The sequence below is a fragment of the Solanum verrucosum genome, unplaced genomic scaffold (genome assembly GCF_900185275.1).
Source record: "Solanum verrucosum unplaced genomic scaffold, falcon-dt-bn FXZP01000102.1, whole genome shotgun sequence".
NCBI classification, from domain to species: Eukaryota; Viridiplantae; Streptophyta; class Magnoliopsida; order Solanales; family Solanaceae; genus Solanum; species Solanum verrucosum.
In genome coordinates, this window is record NW_026019930.1 from 3,054,932 (window position 1) to 3,073,639 (window position 18,708).

The 18,708-nt window shown below is 35.2% G+C and overlaps 2 protein-coding genes across 2 annotated transcripts; one reads left to right on the forward strand and one right to left on the reverse strand.

Moving 5' to 3' along the window:
• Nucleotides 1-8,356: 8,356 nt before the first annotated feature.
• On the reverse strand, nt 8,357-9,292 carry LOC125828909 (uncharacterized). Its single transcript, XM_049508221.1, has 2 exons — nt 9,067-9,292; nt 8,357-8,739 (listed from the first exon to the last, which is right to left on the reverse strand). Exons 1-2 carry the CDS (start codon nt 9,149-9,151, stop codon nt 8,600-8,602), a joined length of 225 nt encoding a protein of 74 aa, XP_049364178.1. The 5' UTR covers nt 9,152-9,292; the 3' UTR covers nt 8,357-8,599.
• A 5,495-nt stretch (nt 9,293-14,787) lies between these two features.
• On the forward strand, nt 14,788-16,316 carry LOC125831874 (uncharacterized). Its single transcript, XM_049511010.1, has 2 exons — nt 14,788-14,825; nt 15,253-16,316. The coding sequence occupies exon 2, from the start codon at nt 15,435-15,437 to the stop codon at nt 16,314-16,316; it is 882 nt and encodes a 293-aa protein (XP_049366967.1). The 5' UTR covers nt 14,788-14,825; nt 15,253-15,434.
• The last annotated feature ends 2,392 nt before the right edge of the window (nt 16,317-18,708 follow it).

The window sequence follows — 18,708 nt, forward strand, 5'->3', positions numbered from 1 at the left end:
AGTCTGTCAGGAGTTATATTAGACTAAATTCACTTAGTACTGAGGATTTTTCATGCTATAGAATTGACCAGTGACTGGAAGTGTTGTGTGATTGACAGCGTTAGCTGTTACTTTTGTTATCGTGTCTCAGCTTATATATTTTCTTTAATCACATATATAAGTTTGGGCTCAATGTATTTTACTCTCAAGATGTATCATTGCTCCTTATTCAATGTGGTTCGTGTAGTCAGAGAATCTCAACAGGGAGCTGGTCTTGACAACAAGTTCAAATCATATCCTCAATTGGAGAATTTACTATATCCTACGGAAAACATAGGTATCAGTGGTAGGTTGACCGAATGAGGGTAAAAAAGAAAAACTGATAGGCAAGTAAACAAAATAACTTGTTGTGAAAATGCAATAAAAGGTTGGAAATAAAGACGATATTAGTCCCTCTTGCAGGGCTGTGAAATTGATGCTGCTTATAGAACAAGTATACCTACCAGAAAGTGCAAAGGTCAGAAATAAGTTTATATTTTTACCTCTCACTGCTTTTATATATCGTTGCTTTGACTTCCTGAATTGAACTAATATGCATAACTTTTCTGGAAACCTAAATAATTACTACTTTCTTTACACACACGCTCATGCAGACACACACACACAGGTATGCATGGATGCATTATATATAGAGAGTATATATACATTTGTGTGTAAGCATTTGTTTCCTTTTTCTTAGTTCATGATCTTTATGTGTAGCATCTTTCACCCGTTATCTCTTATGTTCTTTTCCAAATACAGGCGGGCCTTCCACATTGATAGACATGTTTCTAAGCTGTACACAATCCGGACACCAGTAAGTTCACTACATTGCCTGCCAATGATCAACCATTTTTGCACTTTTTTCGTCTGTGAATTTGCCAGTTAAGGATTTATTTTTTCAAGTTTTCCTGTCCTTCAATAGTTTTATGGTAGTATAATTATGGGATGTAAATACCTTTTGCTCCAATTGTCAAGGAGGAAATTAAGAATAAAAAAGAGATTTCCACTTTAGTTCGGAGAATCCTTTGTACATCATAGACTGGGTGCTCCTCCCTTTAGTTACTAGCTCTTTTTTGCTAGTTTGCCTTTAGTTTGGATGTAATCAGCACTTTCTTAGCGCTGTTTTTTTTTTAACATCAATAGTGCTTACTACTTCAAAAAGAAAAGAAGGAATAAAATGAGATTTCCCTTTTCAGTTTGCAGGAGTTTAATTATATAATTAGCATTTTTCTTTTTAAAAGAAATTTGCACCCCACAAATTTCTATTTGTTCGAGTATGTAAATAAAATACGATTCAAGTAATAAATTCCCAAATAAAGTAAAAGCATATACGAACCATCACAAATCAGCAATTTATAACATGAGTTATTATTAAGCAAAGGAAGTGCATTTTTTTTCTTTTTGAGCAAGGTAAAGTAAAGGAAGTGAAAATATATTAATACTTGTATTAGCTTCATAGAGTGCTGCTTACAGAAATGGAAAAGTAGGCAAAGATAATGTAGGAACATGTGTAATATCATCACTAGGAGATGAGAAAGGTGAAGGATTGGGTGTCTGGAATTTAAAAGTACATAAGAGCTTGTTATTCAAATGACTTTGGAGATTCTACATGGATGGTAATAATATCTGGAAGAAGCTGATGCTATATATATAGTAAAGAGGTTAGGCGGAGTTCTCCTCCGCTTCAATCAAATGCTAAAAGTGAATTTTGGAAGGATATTTGTAGGCTCTGGGAAGAGTATATGAAATATGCTAAATTGAAGGTTGAGAATGAGTGCAAAATAAATTTCTGGACAGATGTTTGGGCGGGAGATGAAAGCCTGAAGAATAGATTCCCCTGTAATTGTTCCATTAATAAGAATGGTACTATTGCTGAATTTCATTCAGATTCAGGTTGGCAGATCAATTTAGAAGGAATTTGAATGACTGGGAACTGGAGGACTTCTGTCAGATACTTCAACAACTGAACTCAGTCCAGCTTGATCGGAGTCAGGTGGATTCTTTGATGTGGACAGTCAATAAAGGTAAAAAAATTTCAGTTAATAGATGCTATACTACACTGTTGAAGCAGTCAGGTAATTGGGATAATTCTCGGCTTTGGAAAATGATTTGGACAAGAAAAGCTCCAGTGAAGGTGGTTTGTTTGGGATGGACTGCAACCCGTGGAGCATATTTAACTCAAAACTATCTGCAGAAGAGGGTTTTTCTTTGTGCAACAGATGCTACTTATGTGAAGATGACCTGGAATCAATAGATCATCTATTTCTTCACTGCAGTTTCTCTAGACAATGTTGGAACCTATTTCTAAACTTTCATGGCATCTTATGGGTAATGCTCAGAGATGTAAGAAGTTTATTAGAAAGCTGGAAATTCCAAAGGGTTCCCAGAAGACTGAAGCAAATTTGGAAGACCATTCCACTTTGCATCTTTTGGACCTTATGGCTGTGGAGTCGAGAATAAATGCTTGCATTATCGATTTTCTGGTGTAATAGCAATCTGTTAGTTAATATGGACCAATACATGGATTTTCTGTGATTGTAGGAGGAAAAGAGTAATAACTTGTCTGCTTGGTCTTTGAATGAATCCTGTTTCCATTTGTACCAGCTTGGTACTTTTTCAATAAAATCTTACCTTATAAAAAAAAAGTATTGTCACTAAGGTAATTAGAATAACAAGTAGGCTTTTACACCTAAACATCAGATTAACACATTGTAAACTAAACTGTTTCCATTGACCTGTTAAGATATATTATCACATATTATTTGTGTGTGTGTTTGTGTATTTCAGGAAATATGATCCACAACTTTTTGATCTAGTGAATATTGAAATAAAGTTTTTAAGTTATCAGAAGTAACTTGTATCATTTCTTAAGAGATGTGCTAGTTGGATTTCTAAGATCCTCACTTGACATGCTACAGGCAGTGAAACAGGACGCCAGTTAGGTTATTAAGGATCAGGAACAAAGTAGTAACTGAGACCAAAAAAATTTAGGAACTAATGTTGGCATATTCTGTTTAATAGTTGATCTAGTGTTTGCACTGGTTTCTGCAGGTGGTTGGGGCAGAATTTGGAGAGTTGAGAGGATTCTTTCGGGTGGATGTGAGTAGGGGTGTCAAAATCAAGCCCAATCCGTCCAACCTGCCCAACCCATTTCTGCCCAATCCATTTCATCCCATTAAATATTGGGTTCATATGCAACCCAAATTGACTCATGAGAAATCGTGTCAAAAGTATTTTTAAAAAGACTTTTTTAAAAAAAAATTATATGTTATACATAGTCATAATAAAGATTTTTTTTTTAGGTACTAAAAATCTATAAAAGAACCAATAAAGCAATTAAACCCAAGTAAGAATTGGGTGGGTTGGGTTATGACCCGCATTTTAGCCCATTTCAGCCCAAGTAGCTTTTGGGAGGGTCAATAACCTGCACATTTATTAATTCAGCCCAATTTGACCGCCCAAATTCAGTCCTTCCCGCCCATTTGACACCTCTAAATGTGAGTGTTCCCTCTATTGTAACGGTATTCCTAAAGGACATTCTGAGGCTTGTAGCCATCACAACATGGCACAAAATCGTTCCCTGGTAGTAGAGGCTTCACCAACCTTGAAGTCTGTTCAATTTCATTTTCTTTTTGGTTCAGTTTCAAGCTCATAATTATTGGATTATGCCTAGTTATCTTTTCCCTCTAGCCAACCTTTGAAGGGAACACGTCTCTTTTTGTGAGTGAGGTGAGCTTGTGGAAGGAAGCAGTTAGGAAAGAGAAGTGTCAAGCTTACTAGACATCTCTTGTTGGTTGCTTGTCTTTGAGGGCGAGAAAGTGCAGAATCACTTGCGTCCTCCAGTACTTATAAGTTTTTGCTTGTATCTCCAAGTATGGGTTCAACGAAAGTACTTCAAGATTCTCCTTTAATTTTCTTTAGGTTACCTGCTTGAATCCTTTTATTGATTCAATGGACTCCTGCAGCATGGAAAGGAAGAAGTTTGCATTTGAGACAACATTAGTAAGAAAGTGTTGGACTCTATGTAATGTCCAATGGGGCTAGTACATAGATATTGGTTATGTAATATGTAGAAAACTAATCTAATTAAAAGCTATGACAGAAACTTGGCTCTGACATCATTAGCCTATTAATTTTATTACCAATTAATCACATTACCTACCATCCCATGCTCTCCACATTGAATTACATTATGCACACATACCCAAAAAAATAAAAATAGTCCTCTTTCCATTTTTTAAATTTTTTTTAGAGATGCTTAATATTCTGGCTAGGTTTGTCTTCCTTTTCATCTACTTCTCAAATTAGATTCCTTCTTTATGGGTTTAGTATTTCAATTTACACTTTGCATCCTACATGGAGGAAATGGAGAGACAACTAGTTGTCTGACTAAGCATGATAATTCTTTCCAGACACACTGAGGTCATATCTGTTGATAGTATTTCAATTTACACCTTGCATCGTACATGGAGAACACAGGGACAATAGTTGTCTGACTAAGCATGATAGTTCCCTCCAGACACACTGAGGTCATATCTGTTGATAGTATTTCAATTTACACATTGCCTCCTACATGGAGGAAATGGAAAAAAGACAACTAGTTCTCGGATTAAGAGCCTGTTTGGATTGACTTTTGACTTTGACTTATTTTTGTTATACTTTGGCTTAAGATTAAGTGTTTATAACTGTAAGTACTTCTTTATTTTATCCAAACACTACAAAACTGCTTAAAAGCTATTTTGGCTTAAAAGCACCTAAAATAAGCCAATCTAAACAGTCTCTAAGCATGATAATTCCTTCCGGACACTCTGAGGTCATTTCTATAGATCATCAAGTCATCAACAGAAAATCTGGAAAGGGGCTTTTCAACAACCTTGCCTTTTCGTAAAACCATCCTTCTACTGGTTCCAGCATTGCACAGTCTTGCATTTCCAATTTTAAAATGCTATGATCACTTTAATATAACAATTTTTTAGAAGGTAAAGTAATTTTATAAATAAGAACAATGCTAAGGAAGTGCTATTGGGGACTGTTGAATGTAGGAAAAGAACAAACAACAAAAAATGTGCCCCATCTAATCTTGTAGGGATTCTAATGTTTGTAGATTTGTTTCAGCCTCATTTATTGTCCCATCCTACACTATAAGCGAAACAAAAATATACTCGCAGAATCTTCAAAACATCTTTTATTTCTTCCTGTCCAGACTGTCCACCAAATACATGCAGGTATAGTATTCCACCATAGTAGCTTCCTCTTCCTTGGGCCTTTTCTGGCCAGCACTTCAGTAGATCATTTGTCGATCCTGGCATGATCTGTTGCAATGCAATCATTCTTAGGCTTCCACAATTGCATAATTACTCTGAAAGTCTCTCACACAGAAAGCACTTGCTACATAGGTCAGAGCCTCTTTTTGGAGATTCTCACGAATGAGACAAGCTTCTTTACACATAACCATTTAAATCAAGCTACCTTGAATGGAGCTTTGGATCTCCAGATCTGTTTCCATGGCAAAGGACTTGGTAAGTTCTCCGCTTTTGTTAAAGTTTTGTAGCATGATCTCACTGTGAGCAGACCCTTTTTGCTAGGGATCCATGTTATGTTGCCTTCTGTATTAGTGTGCTGCTGATGTGTTTAAAAGACTGAAAAAAATCAACAGCCCAGTTTCAACTGTCATAAGCTGGCTCTCTCATCTTGCTCTTGTCCAAGCTAGTTACGCAATTGCACGTTGCTTACTTGGTTTGGTGTTTAAAAGGTTTGACTACTACTCTCTTATCCCATACACTAGCAAATCTTCAGGTTAAGGTGGATTGGAATTTGCTTGGGGCATAGTAGCTGGGAGGCCTTAACCTTATAGCTATTAGCCGTGAATATATCCTGTTCGATTGTACTTGACCTTAAATGTTTTAATAGATTTATTTAGCATGTTTGTCTGATTTACCTCTTGACAGATTAAGGAGCACTGCCATCAGAATAACACTTTGAATTGAAAGGAATCAACTTTTTAGTTGAGTGTGGCTTGGGTTACGTACTTATGTTGGATGGTAGCATAAAATGGGTGAAGAGAAATAGAGATAAAGTGTAGCAAGAAGAGTACCCTTCTGAATCTTATGTGGATTTCTTATGATGTTCATGAACAGTAATGCTGAGTCATAAAATATGCTTTATCAGTTTCTTGGTTAGCGGTAGCTAAGAGATTGCGAAGGGCGAGGGAGGGGGTAAGAATGATATTGAAATGGTCTCCTGGAGTGTATCCCAAAACTGCTGTCTCTTGCTTTTCTGTATCTGGGTTTTGTATGAAACTCATGAAATTTATTAGCATAGGTGATGGTTTACCTTGATTATCTGCTTTTTTCTCTTAATGTGGTTCCTTTTTTTATTTTGGAAACTTTTCAGGTATGGCTTGGTCTTGGAAAAACAGTTCTCACAAATATATCCAAAACCCTAAGCTTGGCCATATCCAGGTTTTAGAATACATTGGTCTTATGTAACCCAAACACATATTTCCCCTTTAAGTTAAAGACTTGTCTAAAAGCAGTTTGAACAACTGTTTTCCAAGACTTCCCAAAACTCAATCCGTCTTGTCAAGTTAGTACCCTTGAATGCTGCTTTAGCATCTCGTTTTTAGTTATCAGCTCTGGAGCATGTAGAAAGTGCAGTAAATTTATTGGTCCTAAAGGTACCGTAATTGCCTATGCTTAAATATCAGCTGGGATCTAGCTTTATTTTAATTGTTTCAATACTTTCAGGCCTTCTCTCTTGGCCACGACTTATCCACTTAGTCCTATTTATGTTTCCCTACTTGTTATTATGAGATCTTAAGTGATTGAATGCTTAGATAATTTGGCCTAGTTCTGAGCCCTTGATTATTACGACTACTACCTTTATTGCTAGATTTTCTTAAATGACTGAATGAATAGATAATATTATAGTAATGTCCTGTCATCCATCATTTTAGAATGCACGTGAAAGAATGAAGACTACATTAACACTTCCTGTGGTATTACTCTGCAATCACATTACTAAATGATGGAGCTTCAGTATCAAGTTTTAATGGTTGAATATTATATTGTACTCCCTCCGTTTAAAAAAAAATGGTCTAGTTTGACTTGGAACGGAGTTTAAGAAAAGAAAGAAGACGTTTTAATCTTGTGGTTCTAAATTAAAGTTATGTCAAATGTACCAAATGTCCTTAATCTTGTGGCCTTATACATGCCACGTGGAAAGTTGAAGTTAAAGTGTTGCTAAAAAGGAAAGAGGTCATTCTTTTTGAAATAGACTAAAAAGGAAATCAGGATATTCTTTTCGAAACGGAGGAAGTAGTTGCTAACCCTGAGCTTCATTATCCTGGAAAAAGACAGTATTTGGACTTCTGATGTTTTCTGTGAATCAACCTTTTGTTTTCTCTATATTCACCTTCAGCCCTCTGGTGGATACCAAAGCTTTTGGACGAATGCATATATGCATGGTTCATGTTTACTATAAATTATTTAAAGAGTATATTGTTTTTTTTAACCTTGATATGAAGTATAATTTTTCTCATGTTTTCAACATATTCATCAATAAGGCATTTCCACCAAAATGAAGTATGACTAAAGAAGGCTGAATTTTATCACTCTGCAAGTGAATAAACCAAATTATAATTTCACATAAAAAAAAGTTGAAGAAAAAAAATTATCAACTAAGTAGTAAATAAGGTCTAAACTATTGGGTTTAGTTCGTTTGAAAAGCCACAAAGTAATGGCTAGTAATAAGATCTAAACTATCTTTATGCATCATATCAACTACTATGTATTATTATTAGACTTTATCAAACAAGAAAATAAAATGAGAATATATATATATTTTTTTAAAATAACAACCTGCAAGGCTCTTTGGCGGCTGAGTCTTACAAGGCTCATTGGAATTTGAGCCTTGTAAGGCTCATTGGAATTTCAGCCTCATTTTAGAAAACCTAATTTACATAGCGTTAAAAATTGTTATCCTTTTGATTTCATAATTAATTGAGATGCCCTTTTAGAATTTTCGAAAAAATTTGTTGCTCTTTTGATTTCGGACTCCATAATCCATAGCATATACAATCGACCTTTCAGTGGTGATTTGCAGCACAACAGTGCCTGGCGCTGCGCATTAAAAATTCTGTTATTTATGGTCCATCTAAGAAATAATATTGATTTGATTCTTTTTTCAGATGTGAACTTGTGGATGGGCCTGTTTGGATAACATTGCCTCCAATTTATTAGAGTTGTGTCTATATGGCCACCAAAACGGGTATGAGTTTCATTCTTGTAGTATTCTTTTGTATCTGCATTTCAGACTTAAGCAAAGAAAGTAAGAAAAAGATGAGCTCTTCATAGTTCTTTTTCTTTATTTAGTGCCGAATTTTCTTACATCATCAGGACGATGGTATATTTACAACTGATAATGTTGTCATGAAAGTCCCCATATCTACCCGGGGATTGAGAAATATAAGTAACATACATCTCTTCACTCTTCAGATATTCTTATTTCTGCAGTGCAGCATACCATCTCTTAATGGTGTGATCTGTAGAGGAGGATGCTGTTGAACCGTACAAAATTCCTAAACAACTGTTGGCGTTTTACGCTTAATGTGCCGAGATGTCAACTCTGACTCCGTCCCTCCAAGCATTTCCCACATCACCTGTACATCCTCATATCCACAGGACTGTATATCGCCTTGAAGCTTCAATAATCCAGCACCTGATGTAAACAAAAGTAAGTAATCCATAAAGCTACTATCTCTATGTTTTTCACTCTGTTCCTTAAGACTGTCCAATTTCTTTGCATGCCAAAATTTATGCATTACAAGTTTCTCTTCTACCCTAGCTTAGTGATAACTTATATTCCTCCGTCTCAATTTATGTGACCGTGTCTGAAACAAACACGTCTTTAAAAAGTTAGATTGTAGAAAAAACAGGGGTAGAAGTTTAAAAAAACTAATTCATCCATATGTAGCTTCTTCCTATATGTTCATTAAATCAAGAGTAAGAAAAACACCGAATGCGAGTAAGTTTTTTTATGACTAACCATCTTTACGAGGCTTGACACGAGCAGAAACAGCACCCCAAACACGTCTAACCGGAAAGACCATTTTTTGCCACAAATCCTCCATCTCCTCTCCCTCTACTCCTATGTTTGGTTGAAAATTAAAGGGTTTATAGTGCTCTTTGTTGCAATAAAGAATGTAATGACTAGAGACTAATAAAGGAGTGATGTGTTCCTTCCACTCTTGAGTCTTGATGTGGGGTTTCACTAAAGCAGTTGAATTAGTGATATTGACACATATATACATAGGAAAATAGGGATGTGTATGTTTGAATATTCTAATAACTCTGTAAAGTATGCAGACAGAATTTACCCCACTTTAGATTTAATTTTTTTCACTAAAGAAACAAAAAATATTCACCGACGCGACCGTCACAGTGCTTGTGTAAGAGATATTTTAGTGCCACGAGTCACTTGTGTTGTGGCTGCAAAGGATTGTCTTAGTTATTATTTGGACCGTCAAATTACGTTTGAAATATTTTGAATTGTTATAGTTTCTAAATATTTCAATTTTATTTTTGAAAAAATATTGAAGATACTTTTTAATTGTCATGGTTTTCTTTTTTTAGAGTCAAACTATAAAAATTTTAATTAATATTTTATGATGTATTTTTTCATTATATTGATATGCAAAAAAATTGTAATTTATAGTATTTTTCATATAATTTTTTAATAGCTAAATTTTTTGTTTAAAATCAAATTAATGTAATCTAATTTAACATTAAAATTAATTAAATTGACTTTTAAAAAATGTAACATAACAAATAAAATTGAATGAAAAAAATATATTTGAATTAGTTTAATTCTCGCGGAGACCATCTTTTTGGGATGGAGGGAGTATTTTCTGCTAGTGCTCTTCTTTTGACTTCTTTTGATACAACACATGTCATGTTTTCAGTGGGAAAGAGAGAAGAAAATGGCACCTTTATATTATAATAAATTATAATTAGAAAAATTGTGTGGTTTGGACGGTTCGACTCTTTAGATTTTTGTGCCTCAAATCGAGAGAACATTATTAGTGAGCCTTTTTCTGAAAGAACATTATTTACATGCGTTATTTATCCCAAATATAGTGAAATAAATATTAAGATTTTTTTTTTTATAGCATTGGCAATTTAATTTTGTTATATTTGGTGTGAGTAGGTTTGGAGATTGGGTCAGCTAATCAGACCAAGATTCCTAATTCAAGAGATGGAAAAGGAAAGGAGTGATAAGAAGGTCCCAATGAGAGAGATATTTTTGTGTATTGAAGAATACGTGGAGTCTTTTTGAGGCTCTATTATTATTACAACTTTCCCGTACTGTCGGCAATGGGGTCTACCTCCACGTTTTAATCAATTTTTTCGATGGATTTTAGTTTATGCATTTAGTAATCGTTCGGCGTGAGATATATGGTTTAATAATTTTAAAATTTAAAATATTAGATTATTTTATCTTGTGTTTGGTTGGAGATATTATGTAGTCTTTAGATTGTTTTCTCACTAATTATATTATAGTGATAGAATAACTTATATGTATTGATGAATGATGATCAAGAGGTTTGATTACATTTCTCGTTGTTAAAAATAAAAGATTACATAATACAAATAAAGTAAAAGTAGATAGATTACATTTTTGAACCTTTTAAGTATATAGTCTTACGTACAACTCAAATGATGTAATTTAATGAGCAAACAACATAATTTCACTAGTTCAGGGTCTAATTAGGTGCTTTCGCTTTATTTTTCAAAATTATCTTTCATGCCACATTTATTTCGCTAGAAATATGTATATGACACATGCAAGTTAAATTGGGTGTAATTTATCTTAAATATAATGTATCAAAGCGTGATGACTTTGGAAGAGCTTGGATGGAGGTTAGTTTGGTCCAAAGCCGCGGTAATCAGCCCAACTATAAAATTCAGCCCAGCAGTATGCGAGTGTGACAATTCAGTCCAATTAGAGCGTCGGCTTGGAAAGAAACAGCGACCCATCATGAACCATGTTGTTTAGAATTAAAATCTAATCTCTAACTCATTAGCAATGTAATTGGCGGACTTTACTTTGTACAGAAAAAAAAAACATTGAATTTGAAATAGATATAATCGAAGGTGAACTGAAAAGATTGATTTTTTTTATTTTTTTTGTGGTGTCACTAAGTCTGGGATCTCTCTGTTTTTCTAGTTTGGTTATTTATTATTTTATTTATTTTTCTAAATTATCATATTATAAAGTTAAATTGATTTATTTATTTCCCCTCATTTTAATATGTTGTACGAAGGTTATGAATTATGATCATGGTTAAGCAATTCTAGTTGTGCTTTGTCTAGATGATTACAAATATTGACTCTACATTGGATTTCCTTCCGGCATGTTATTTTAGTGAAAACATTATAAGGGCGTGCAGACTCTAGCTAGTACTATTTTTAATTGTTTACCTGTCATGTTTTCATTGGGAAAGAAAGAAGAAAAGCAGAAACAAGGATGCTGATGTGGATTAGTACGCATACTAAAATCGATAAAATTAGAGTGAAGATATCCAAGCAAAGGTGGAAATGGTCTTAGTTATGAAGAAGAGGAGGGAAGCAAGATTGAGATGATTTGGACATGTGAAGAGAAGATGCTCGAATAAGTAGGTGCGAGAGATTGGATATAGTGGGTATGAGTAGAGGTTGAGGTAGGTTGAAAAAATATTGAGGAGAGGGCTATTAGATATGACATGACGCAACTCCACCTTAGACAGGAAGGTGTGGAGGTCGCGAATAAGGTTAGTAGGTAATGAAGTGTTCTCTTGCATTCTTATTGTGTCTTGCTTTCGCTACTTCTATCACCATATGTTTTTAATGATATTTCAATTATTACACTAATTTTTGTTGTTGTTAATGGTTCCGTGGTAATTGCTATATTTTATACGCTGTCATTCTCTTTTCATACTTACTTTAGTTTGCTTTACATTATTATAATCCCGTGACAGTGCCAAAGAGGAGTAGAATATAAAGGAATTGAAAAATACATTATATATACGTATTAATTACTATTAAACAACTTCTTTTTATTCATTGATATTAATGAAGGCCAGACCAAAGCTGAAGCACTTTTAAATGAGGAAGCGCCAACCACACTGTATGAGATGTTAATGTGAAAGCAATACAGCTCTTGCTGGCTGCCAGTGGAGATCCTTAATTCAAAATGTTCTTATTTTTCATGACCTTTTGAAGCACTACAACAGGAAGACATAACCTAGATAGTGCTGTGCTAGAGCTGGTTGCCAATCTTAACAAGTCCAACATATTCTCAGCAGGCTGAGGATCAGGACAGAATATTAGCATGCACAGGGTTCTCTGTCCTATAAGATACTCAGAACAAATCATACTTACTCCAAGAATTTATCATATGCTGGCAGGCTGCAAAAACTAAATGCAGTGTTACTTTCTACCTACAACTTTTGGGGTGCTGTGTTTATTCTGCCCCAAAAAGTGTGCTGAAAGGTGAGCAGGAAATGTAGAGACTTACGTATGGGGAAGTACTGAGAATAGAAGGAATATGGCACTAGTATCCCGGGATAAGATCTGTGTACCCAAAATGTATGGAGGACTTAATATCAAGAGTTGCAGGGCATAAAACATTGCTTCAGTGGGTATGTTTTTGTGGTAACTGACAACCAAAAAGGATATGTTGTGGGTTAAATGGATGAATATATCAAAGCTTCTGGAGACATTTGGAATCACACACCACCACAGGATTGTAGTTGGTATTGGAAGAAATTGAATTCTCTTAAAGAATTCTCAACTAGTCGAGGGTCTTTGGGAAACCAACTCTCTATCTCCCCGAGGTAGGGATAAGATCTGCACACACTGGATATGTTGTTGTTATTGTCATAGATGATGCTCAACTGGTACCACAGGGGGAATTATAAACTGACTCCTAAGGGGACCTACTCAGTGAACTGTAGTTTCTTAGCTATGCTGGGAACTATGACTAAAATGAAGAAGGCTGATCTGATGTGGAGTTCAATGATGCTGCCAAGGCAAAGGGTGATAGTTTGGCTTGCCTATCAAAACAAGCTACTCACTAAGGATTAAGGAAAGATTCCAAAGGCTACACGTTCCAGTTGATGATGATTGTTTCTGTTTATGTGATGATCATGTCATAAGAGACGCACTGTCACCTGTTTGCAACTGGATTTCAGAAGTCATAAATGCATTGAATAACTGAGCTGCAAAGGAAAGATACTGAATGCACGAACAAACTCGCCATTGTCTTATCTGGAACATTTGGAACGGATCGACTTCTCCTAATCATCAGAAAGCTCCAAGCCTGACTTCTACAGTTGCACCATTGTCATCTCATTCACCTGATGCCTAAAGGGAAAAAAGCACAATTGAAATAAATTACATGTTTATCTTCTTTCATCAGATATCATACTTATTTTCACTTTATGTCCAATAAGAGCCTGTTTGCATATGTCATATAGTTTAAAAGCAATGAAGCATCAGATAGAAAAGGTTCATTGCCGCACTTGCAGCTGCACATCTATGATTTATTCATACAAAGACTAATGCAATAAACATGCCTAAATACACAGAATTAATTTGCATATGGTTGTTTCTCTGCTTCAGAAGCATCAGGGTGGAATATGCTCCATGCACGGATAAACTCACCAATGTCTTTTAGTTCATCATTCTTGGAGTCAAACATCTATTAAATAGAAGCAAAAAGTCCTTACTGTAAGCAAGAAATAAAAAAATGCACATAATAACTGCTGTAGCATTGTTCTATACACCTGTTAAACAATGCAGTTAAAGTTGACATCAGCTCACCCTATCTGAAAAAATGTCTCTATCTCTGAACAATTCAAGTTGGAACTCTTCCTATCCAAAGCCAAACACTTTGTTAGCTTAGCTCATCTTATTGGGACTCAGGCTTCCATTTCAGCATTAGAATTCTCCCCAATTGCTAGACTCCTAAGTAAGGTCATAGCTTATTCACTGCTTTGAGAGATTTTGATTGCACTGATGCAGGAGAGGATTGGACAGCTTTAAAATACATTGACCTTAAAGCTCAACTTCATAACATCGACAGTGATGTCATACATTTAAACTTCTTGATAAAGATAATACATATAAAGCTAGCTTTTGATTGAAGCGTAGTTGCTATATACTTGGCTTATAATTATTAGAATACTGGTCAATGAAGTGGTTGAGAACCATAGTCTCAGGTTCAAAATCCAACAGAGAAAAAAACACTAGGTGATTTCTTCCATGCATATGTCCTAGTCTTGGTGGACAAAGTTATCTGGTATATGTTGCTAGTGGGAGGTGACATGTATCCCGTGGAATTAGTCGAGGTGCGCGCAAACTGGCCCAACACCACTGTTATAAAAAAAAAAATTACTCCATTAGATAACTTTTTCCCTTAAGACTTGAGAGCAAGAATATTTCCAAAAACACAAAGGTTCCCCAAAAAAATTAGGCATGTTAATGTCATGCAGAAATGATCAAGGTGATTCAATTTAAATTTTCTCAAAAATAGTGTGCCCTTACTTGGGTTTTCAGAAGATTCAGGAAACAATGAAAGAACTCTAGCTTACTGCAAGTTCGAAAATTGTTGCAGCAGACGCCAGAGTTGAAAAATAAAGAGCATCATATACCAAATTAATATCCAAGGAAACCACTTAAGCAAGTATGTACTTTGTACCAACTACCAAGGGACTTAAAGGTGCACAAGATTCACAAAGTGCCAGCAAATTTGAAAGAAAACTAGTACCTAAATAAGCAACAAAGGAGACCACAGGAGGACCTTTCTATTGCTCCGGTATGGCTACTCCTCCCTAAACTTCCATTCCATCTACACACATGGCATTTTGTTAAACAAATTGTCAGTGTGGTTGGAACTCCCCTGGAAATGGATACGGCCACTAGAGGAAGAACAAGGCTGAGCATGGCCAGAGTGCGTGTCAAAATAGAGTTGTTAAAGCAATCTGTCTATGTTGGTTTGACTCATGAAAACTCTCCTCAAACTGGCTATGAGCAAAAATAAGAATTCGAGGGCATTCCAAAGCATTGCAAAAAACTTGACCACTTGATGATCAAATGTAGAGTGATGGAAAGGAAGAAGCAAGCTGAAGAAAAAGAGGAAGAGTTTAAAAATAATAAGGAGCAAATTGCTACTGATAATACTACAAAGCAGGACCATGAGGACATTCATGAAGCTGGTATAGATGACTACAAAGATGATGAGGAAAAGGAGACAGTCAACCAAGGCACAAGAAGTAGTACTATCAATGAGGTTAATAACCAGATGATCTCTGCCACAGAAAATCCCTCCATCAGAGATGGAACAAAAAAAGAAGGCAAAGCTAGAAAAAAAAAATGTCTAAGAAAATATCCAAAGTCATTGTCAAACCACGTTCAGTACAACACACTGTTAAGAGCAAGAAAAGAACTATCCTTTCTGAAAATAATGATGGTACTCAGGACGATGGGAATACTCCTAAAGAAAATAACGACAACAAAGAGCAAGTTGAGCAAAAGAAAAGAGACGTAGAAGTTGTGGAGCACAATGAGAATAATCAGGAGATGGTTCGAAAGGATGACAATGGTGAGATCAATGAAGCCGAAGCTAGCACCTGTGGTAACAGTCTTCAAGAATCTGCCAAGGAACAAGAAAACAAAACTGACGATATTAATGGTACTGATACATTTGTTGATAACACTAACAAGATTCAAAGTTCTGAGAGCTTAACTTCTGTTATCAATGCCATGCCGGGATTGAATTTGGTGGTTGACCTCAACTCCAAATTTGTTTTAAACCAAGACAGAGTCAACAATAACTTGGTAGCTGACTTCGACACTGGAAAGGTTTCAAACCGGGACAAATCCAACAACAAATTAGTGACTGCCCTAAATGCTGAACAAGTTTCAAACCATGACAAAGTTGGCAAGATCATAAAAGAAACAACACCACAAATTGAAACGAGATCAAGCGATGAGCAGATAAAAAATCAAGAGAAGAGAGGGAGGAACAGAAAACATGCTGAAATTCAACTAGAGGTCACATCTCCTAATAGAGTCACTGTTATGGTTCCTGATGAACACATACAAACAGAAATGCATTACAAGGAGGACGTTGACAATCAAGGCTTTTCTCCAGTTATCAAAGGAAAAAACAAAAACAAGAAGTATGACAAGATGAGCAAGGAAAATGGTAACAACCCTGCCAAGGCTAGGGATACAACAAATCAGTCTCAATAACCTTTATGTTTAGTGTCATTTACTGGAACATTAGGGGAGTGAGAACCAAAAATGCTTTACCCAGACATAAGAAGCTGATCAAGTATTACAAAGTGGATTTTGTGGCTCTCTCGGAGCCTTTCCTGATCATGAACAATATTAATGTACATGAGATATCTTGGATATCAACACTGTATTGCTAACTCTAATGGGAAAATATGGCTGTTGTGGACTGGCAATATCAGACTTCTGTAATTGACAACTCAGATCAACAAATTACTATCAAAATGCACCATGCTAACATTAGCAGCGATGTATTTGTTACTGCTGTGTATGCTAAGTGCACATCTGCTGAGAGGAAAGATCTTTGGGCTGATTTAGAAAGAGTTCATCAAGTTGCCACAGGTCCTTGGTGTATCACTGGTGATTTTAATGTCATTCTTGAACCTGATGAGAAATTCGGGGGCAGACCTCACAGGATGACTAATAGCCTGGACTTTAGTTGTTGTATGGATAATTGTGAAGTCACGGACTTGGGTTTTATTGGTCCTAATGATATGGCATGAATAGCAAAAGAGAAGACGTTCTCCAAGTAAAGAATTTGAGACTACACAATAAGAGTCTCCAATTTAAATGGCTTTAGAGACTTAAAGATGGTAGCTAGAGAAGACTTATTGGAAAGAGTGATCAGAAGTAAATATGGTAAAAGGAAATGACTGGTGCACTTACCAGTTAGTCCAACTTATGGATTCACAGTTTAGAAACATAATATCGGAAGCCCATGGGAGGAATCCTTGGACAAAATTTTTAAAAAAATACAGGCAATGGAAAAAGAGAAAATATCTGGTAATAACAAAATATGAACATTACATGGAAAGTACATTCACTAAGATATATGGGCTGGAGATTACAATGAAAGCACTAGAGCAGAGTACCTATGTGGAGGGAACTGGGAATTCCAGTATAAAGGAGAAGCAATGACGGGAAGATTAGTAGAGTGAATCAACTGATAGAACTCCTCAAGCATGTTAATCAGAGCGGTAACCTGCAATTGATGGAAATAGGGATAGTAGTTTTCAGTAAGATCACGCTATAGCTTGCAAAGAGAAATAGTTAGGGAACAACTGCAAGAGGACTTACCGATAAGGAAAACAAAAGCACCATCAAAAGTGGCTTGGATGTGGATGGACTGCAGTACATATTGCATGCTTAAATTCATGATAATTTGCAAAAAAAGAAGTTAGATACATATGGCAGGGTCTATGGATGCATTAGACAGCCAGCAAGGCAGAAAATGAGGAAGGAACAGAGAACAATCAGGAGAACAAGAACTCATAGATGCTTATAAGGAAAGCAAAAGACTTATCTTTGTAAACTATAGATGTCTACAAGATTTTAATCTTAGGATGTTGTTAGTAAGATCAATTATTAAAAAAGTTTCAGTTGTTAATATGATACTTACCAACTACTGTAGTTTACAATTGAAGCATGGATCAAAGCAAATTCATTCAAATTACTAAACTTTGTAACTAACAAAATGGGATGCAAGAATCAAATGTAGAGTTAATATACTACAAGAAAAATGACCTTTAGCGAGGGGACATTTGGTTGTTAAAAGTCCTAATCCGGTCGCTAAAGGTATTTAACGTCTCCCATTGTTAAAAGCTCCGACGTTAAAAGTTAAGCGACGGGTTTCTGTCCAGTCGCTAAATAAACTTTTAACGTCGACATAAAATCCAGTCACTATATGTCCTTCAATAGCGACTGCATTTTCCCTATGCTAATTAAAAAATCCGGTTGTTAAAAATCATTGGGAGCAACTCACATCCAACCAATACATGTATTTTTAACGACCAAAACACCTTTCCTTAATTGTATGTTGTTGAGATTTTTCGTCGCTAATGGTCATTTCAAAATATTTTCGATAAGCCATTCATAAAACAGTCTAAAATACCACATCTAAATTTCTGATTTTATGAATATTGTACGACTAAACTAAAATATTAACAATAATTTCACACATCCAAAAATAAAATAAAAATTAAATTGATATAAATCTTCATCGATAAAAATAATCTAAAGAAAGTTATATATCCCATATCCAAATTGTGTATATCAATACTTTAATCAACTCCTAATTTTAAAAAATAAAATTTGCAACATATATATACATAAGATAAGTCTTTTAAAATCCTTGTGAACTTCAACTTGCTCCTTACTTTCTTGAATGATAAATTCTTCACTTTGAAATTCTTGAGCTGTAAAACAAACAAGTGAATTAGTTTGATAACAAGTAATTGTACTGAAAACAACTGCACAAACTAAAACAAAGTATGGCTCACTAATGAAAACAATTATTGTCTAATTCTGCTAATAGGAAATAATCAATATCCTAATGAAAACAATTATTGTC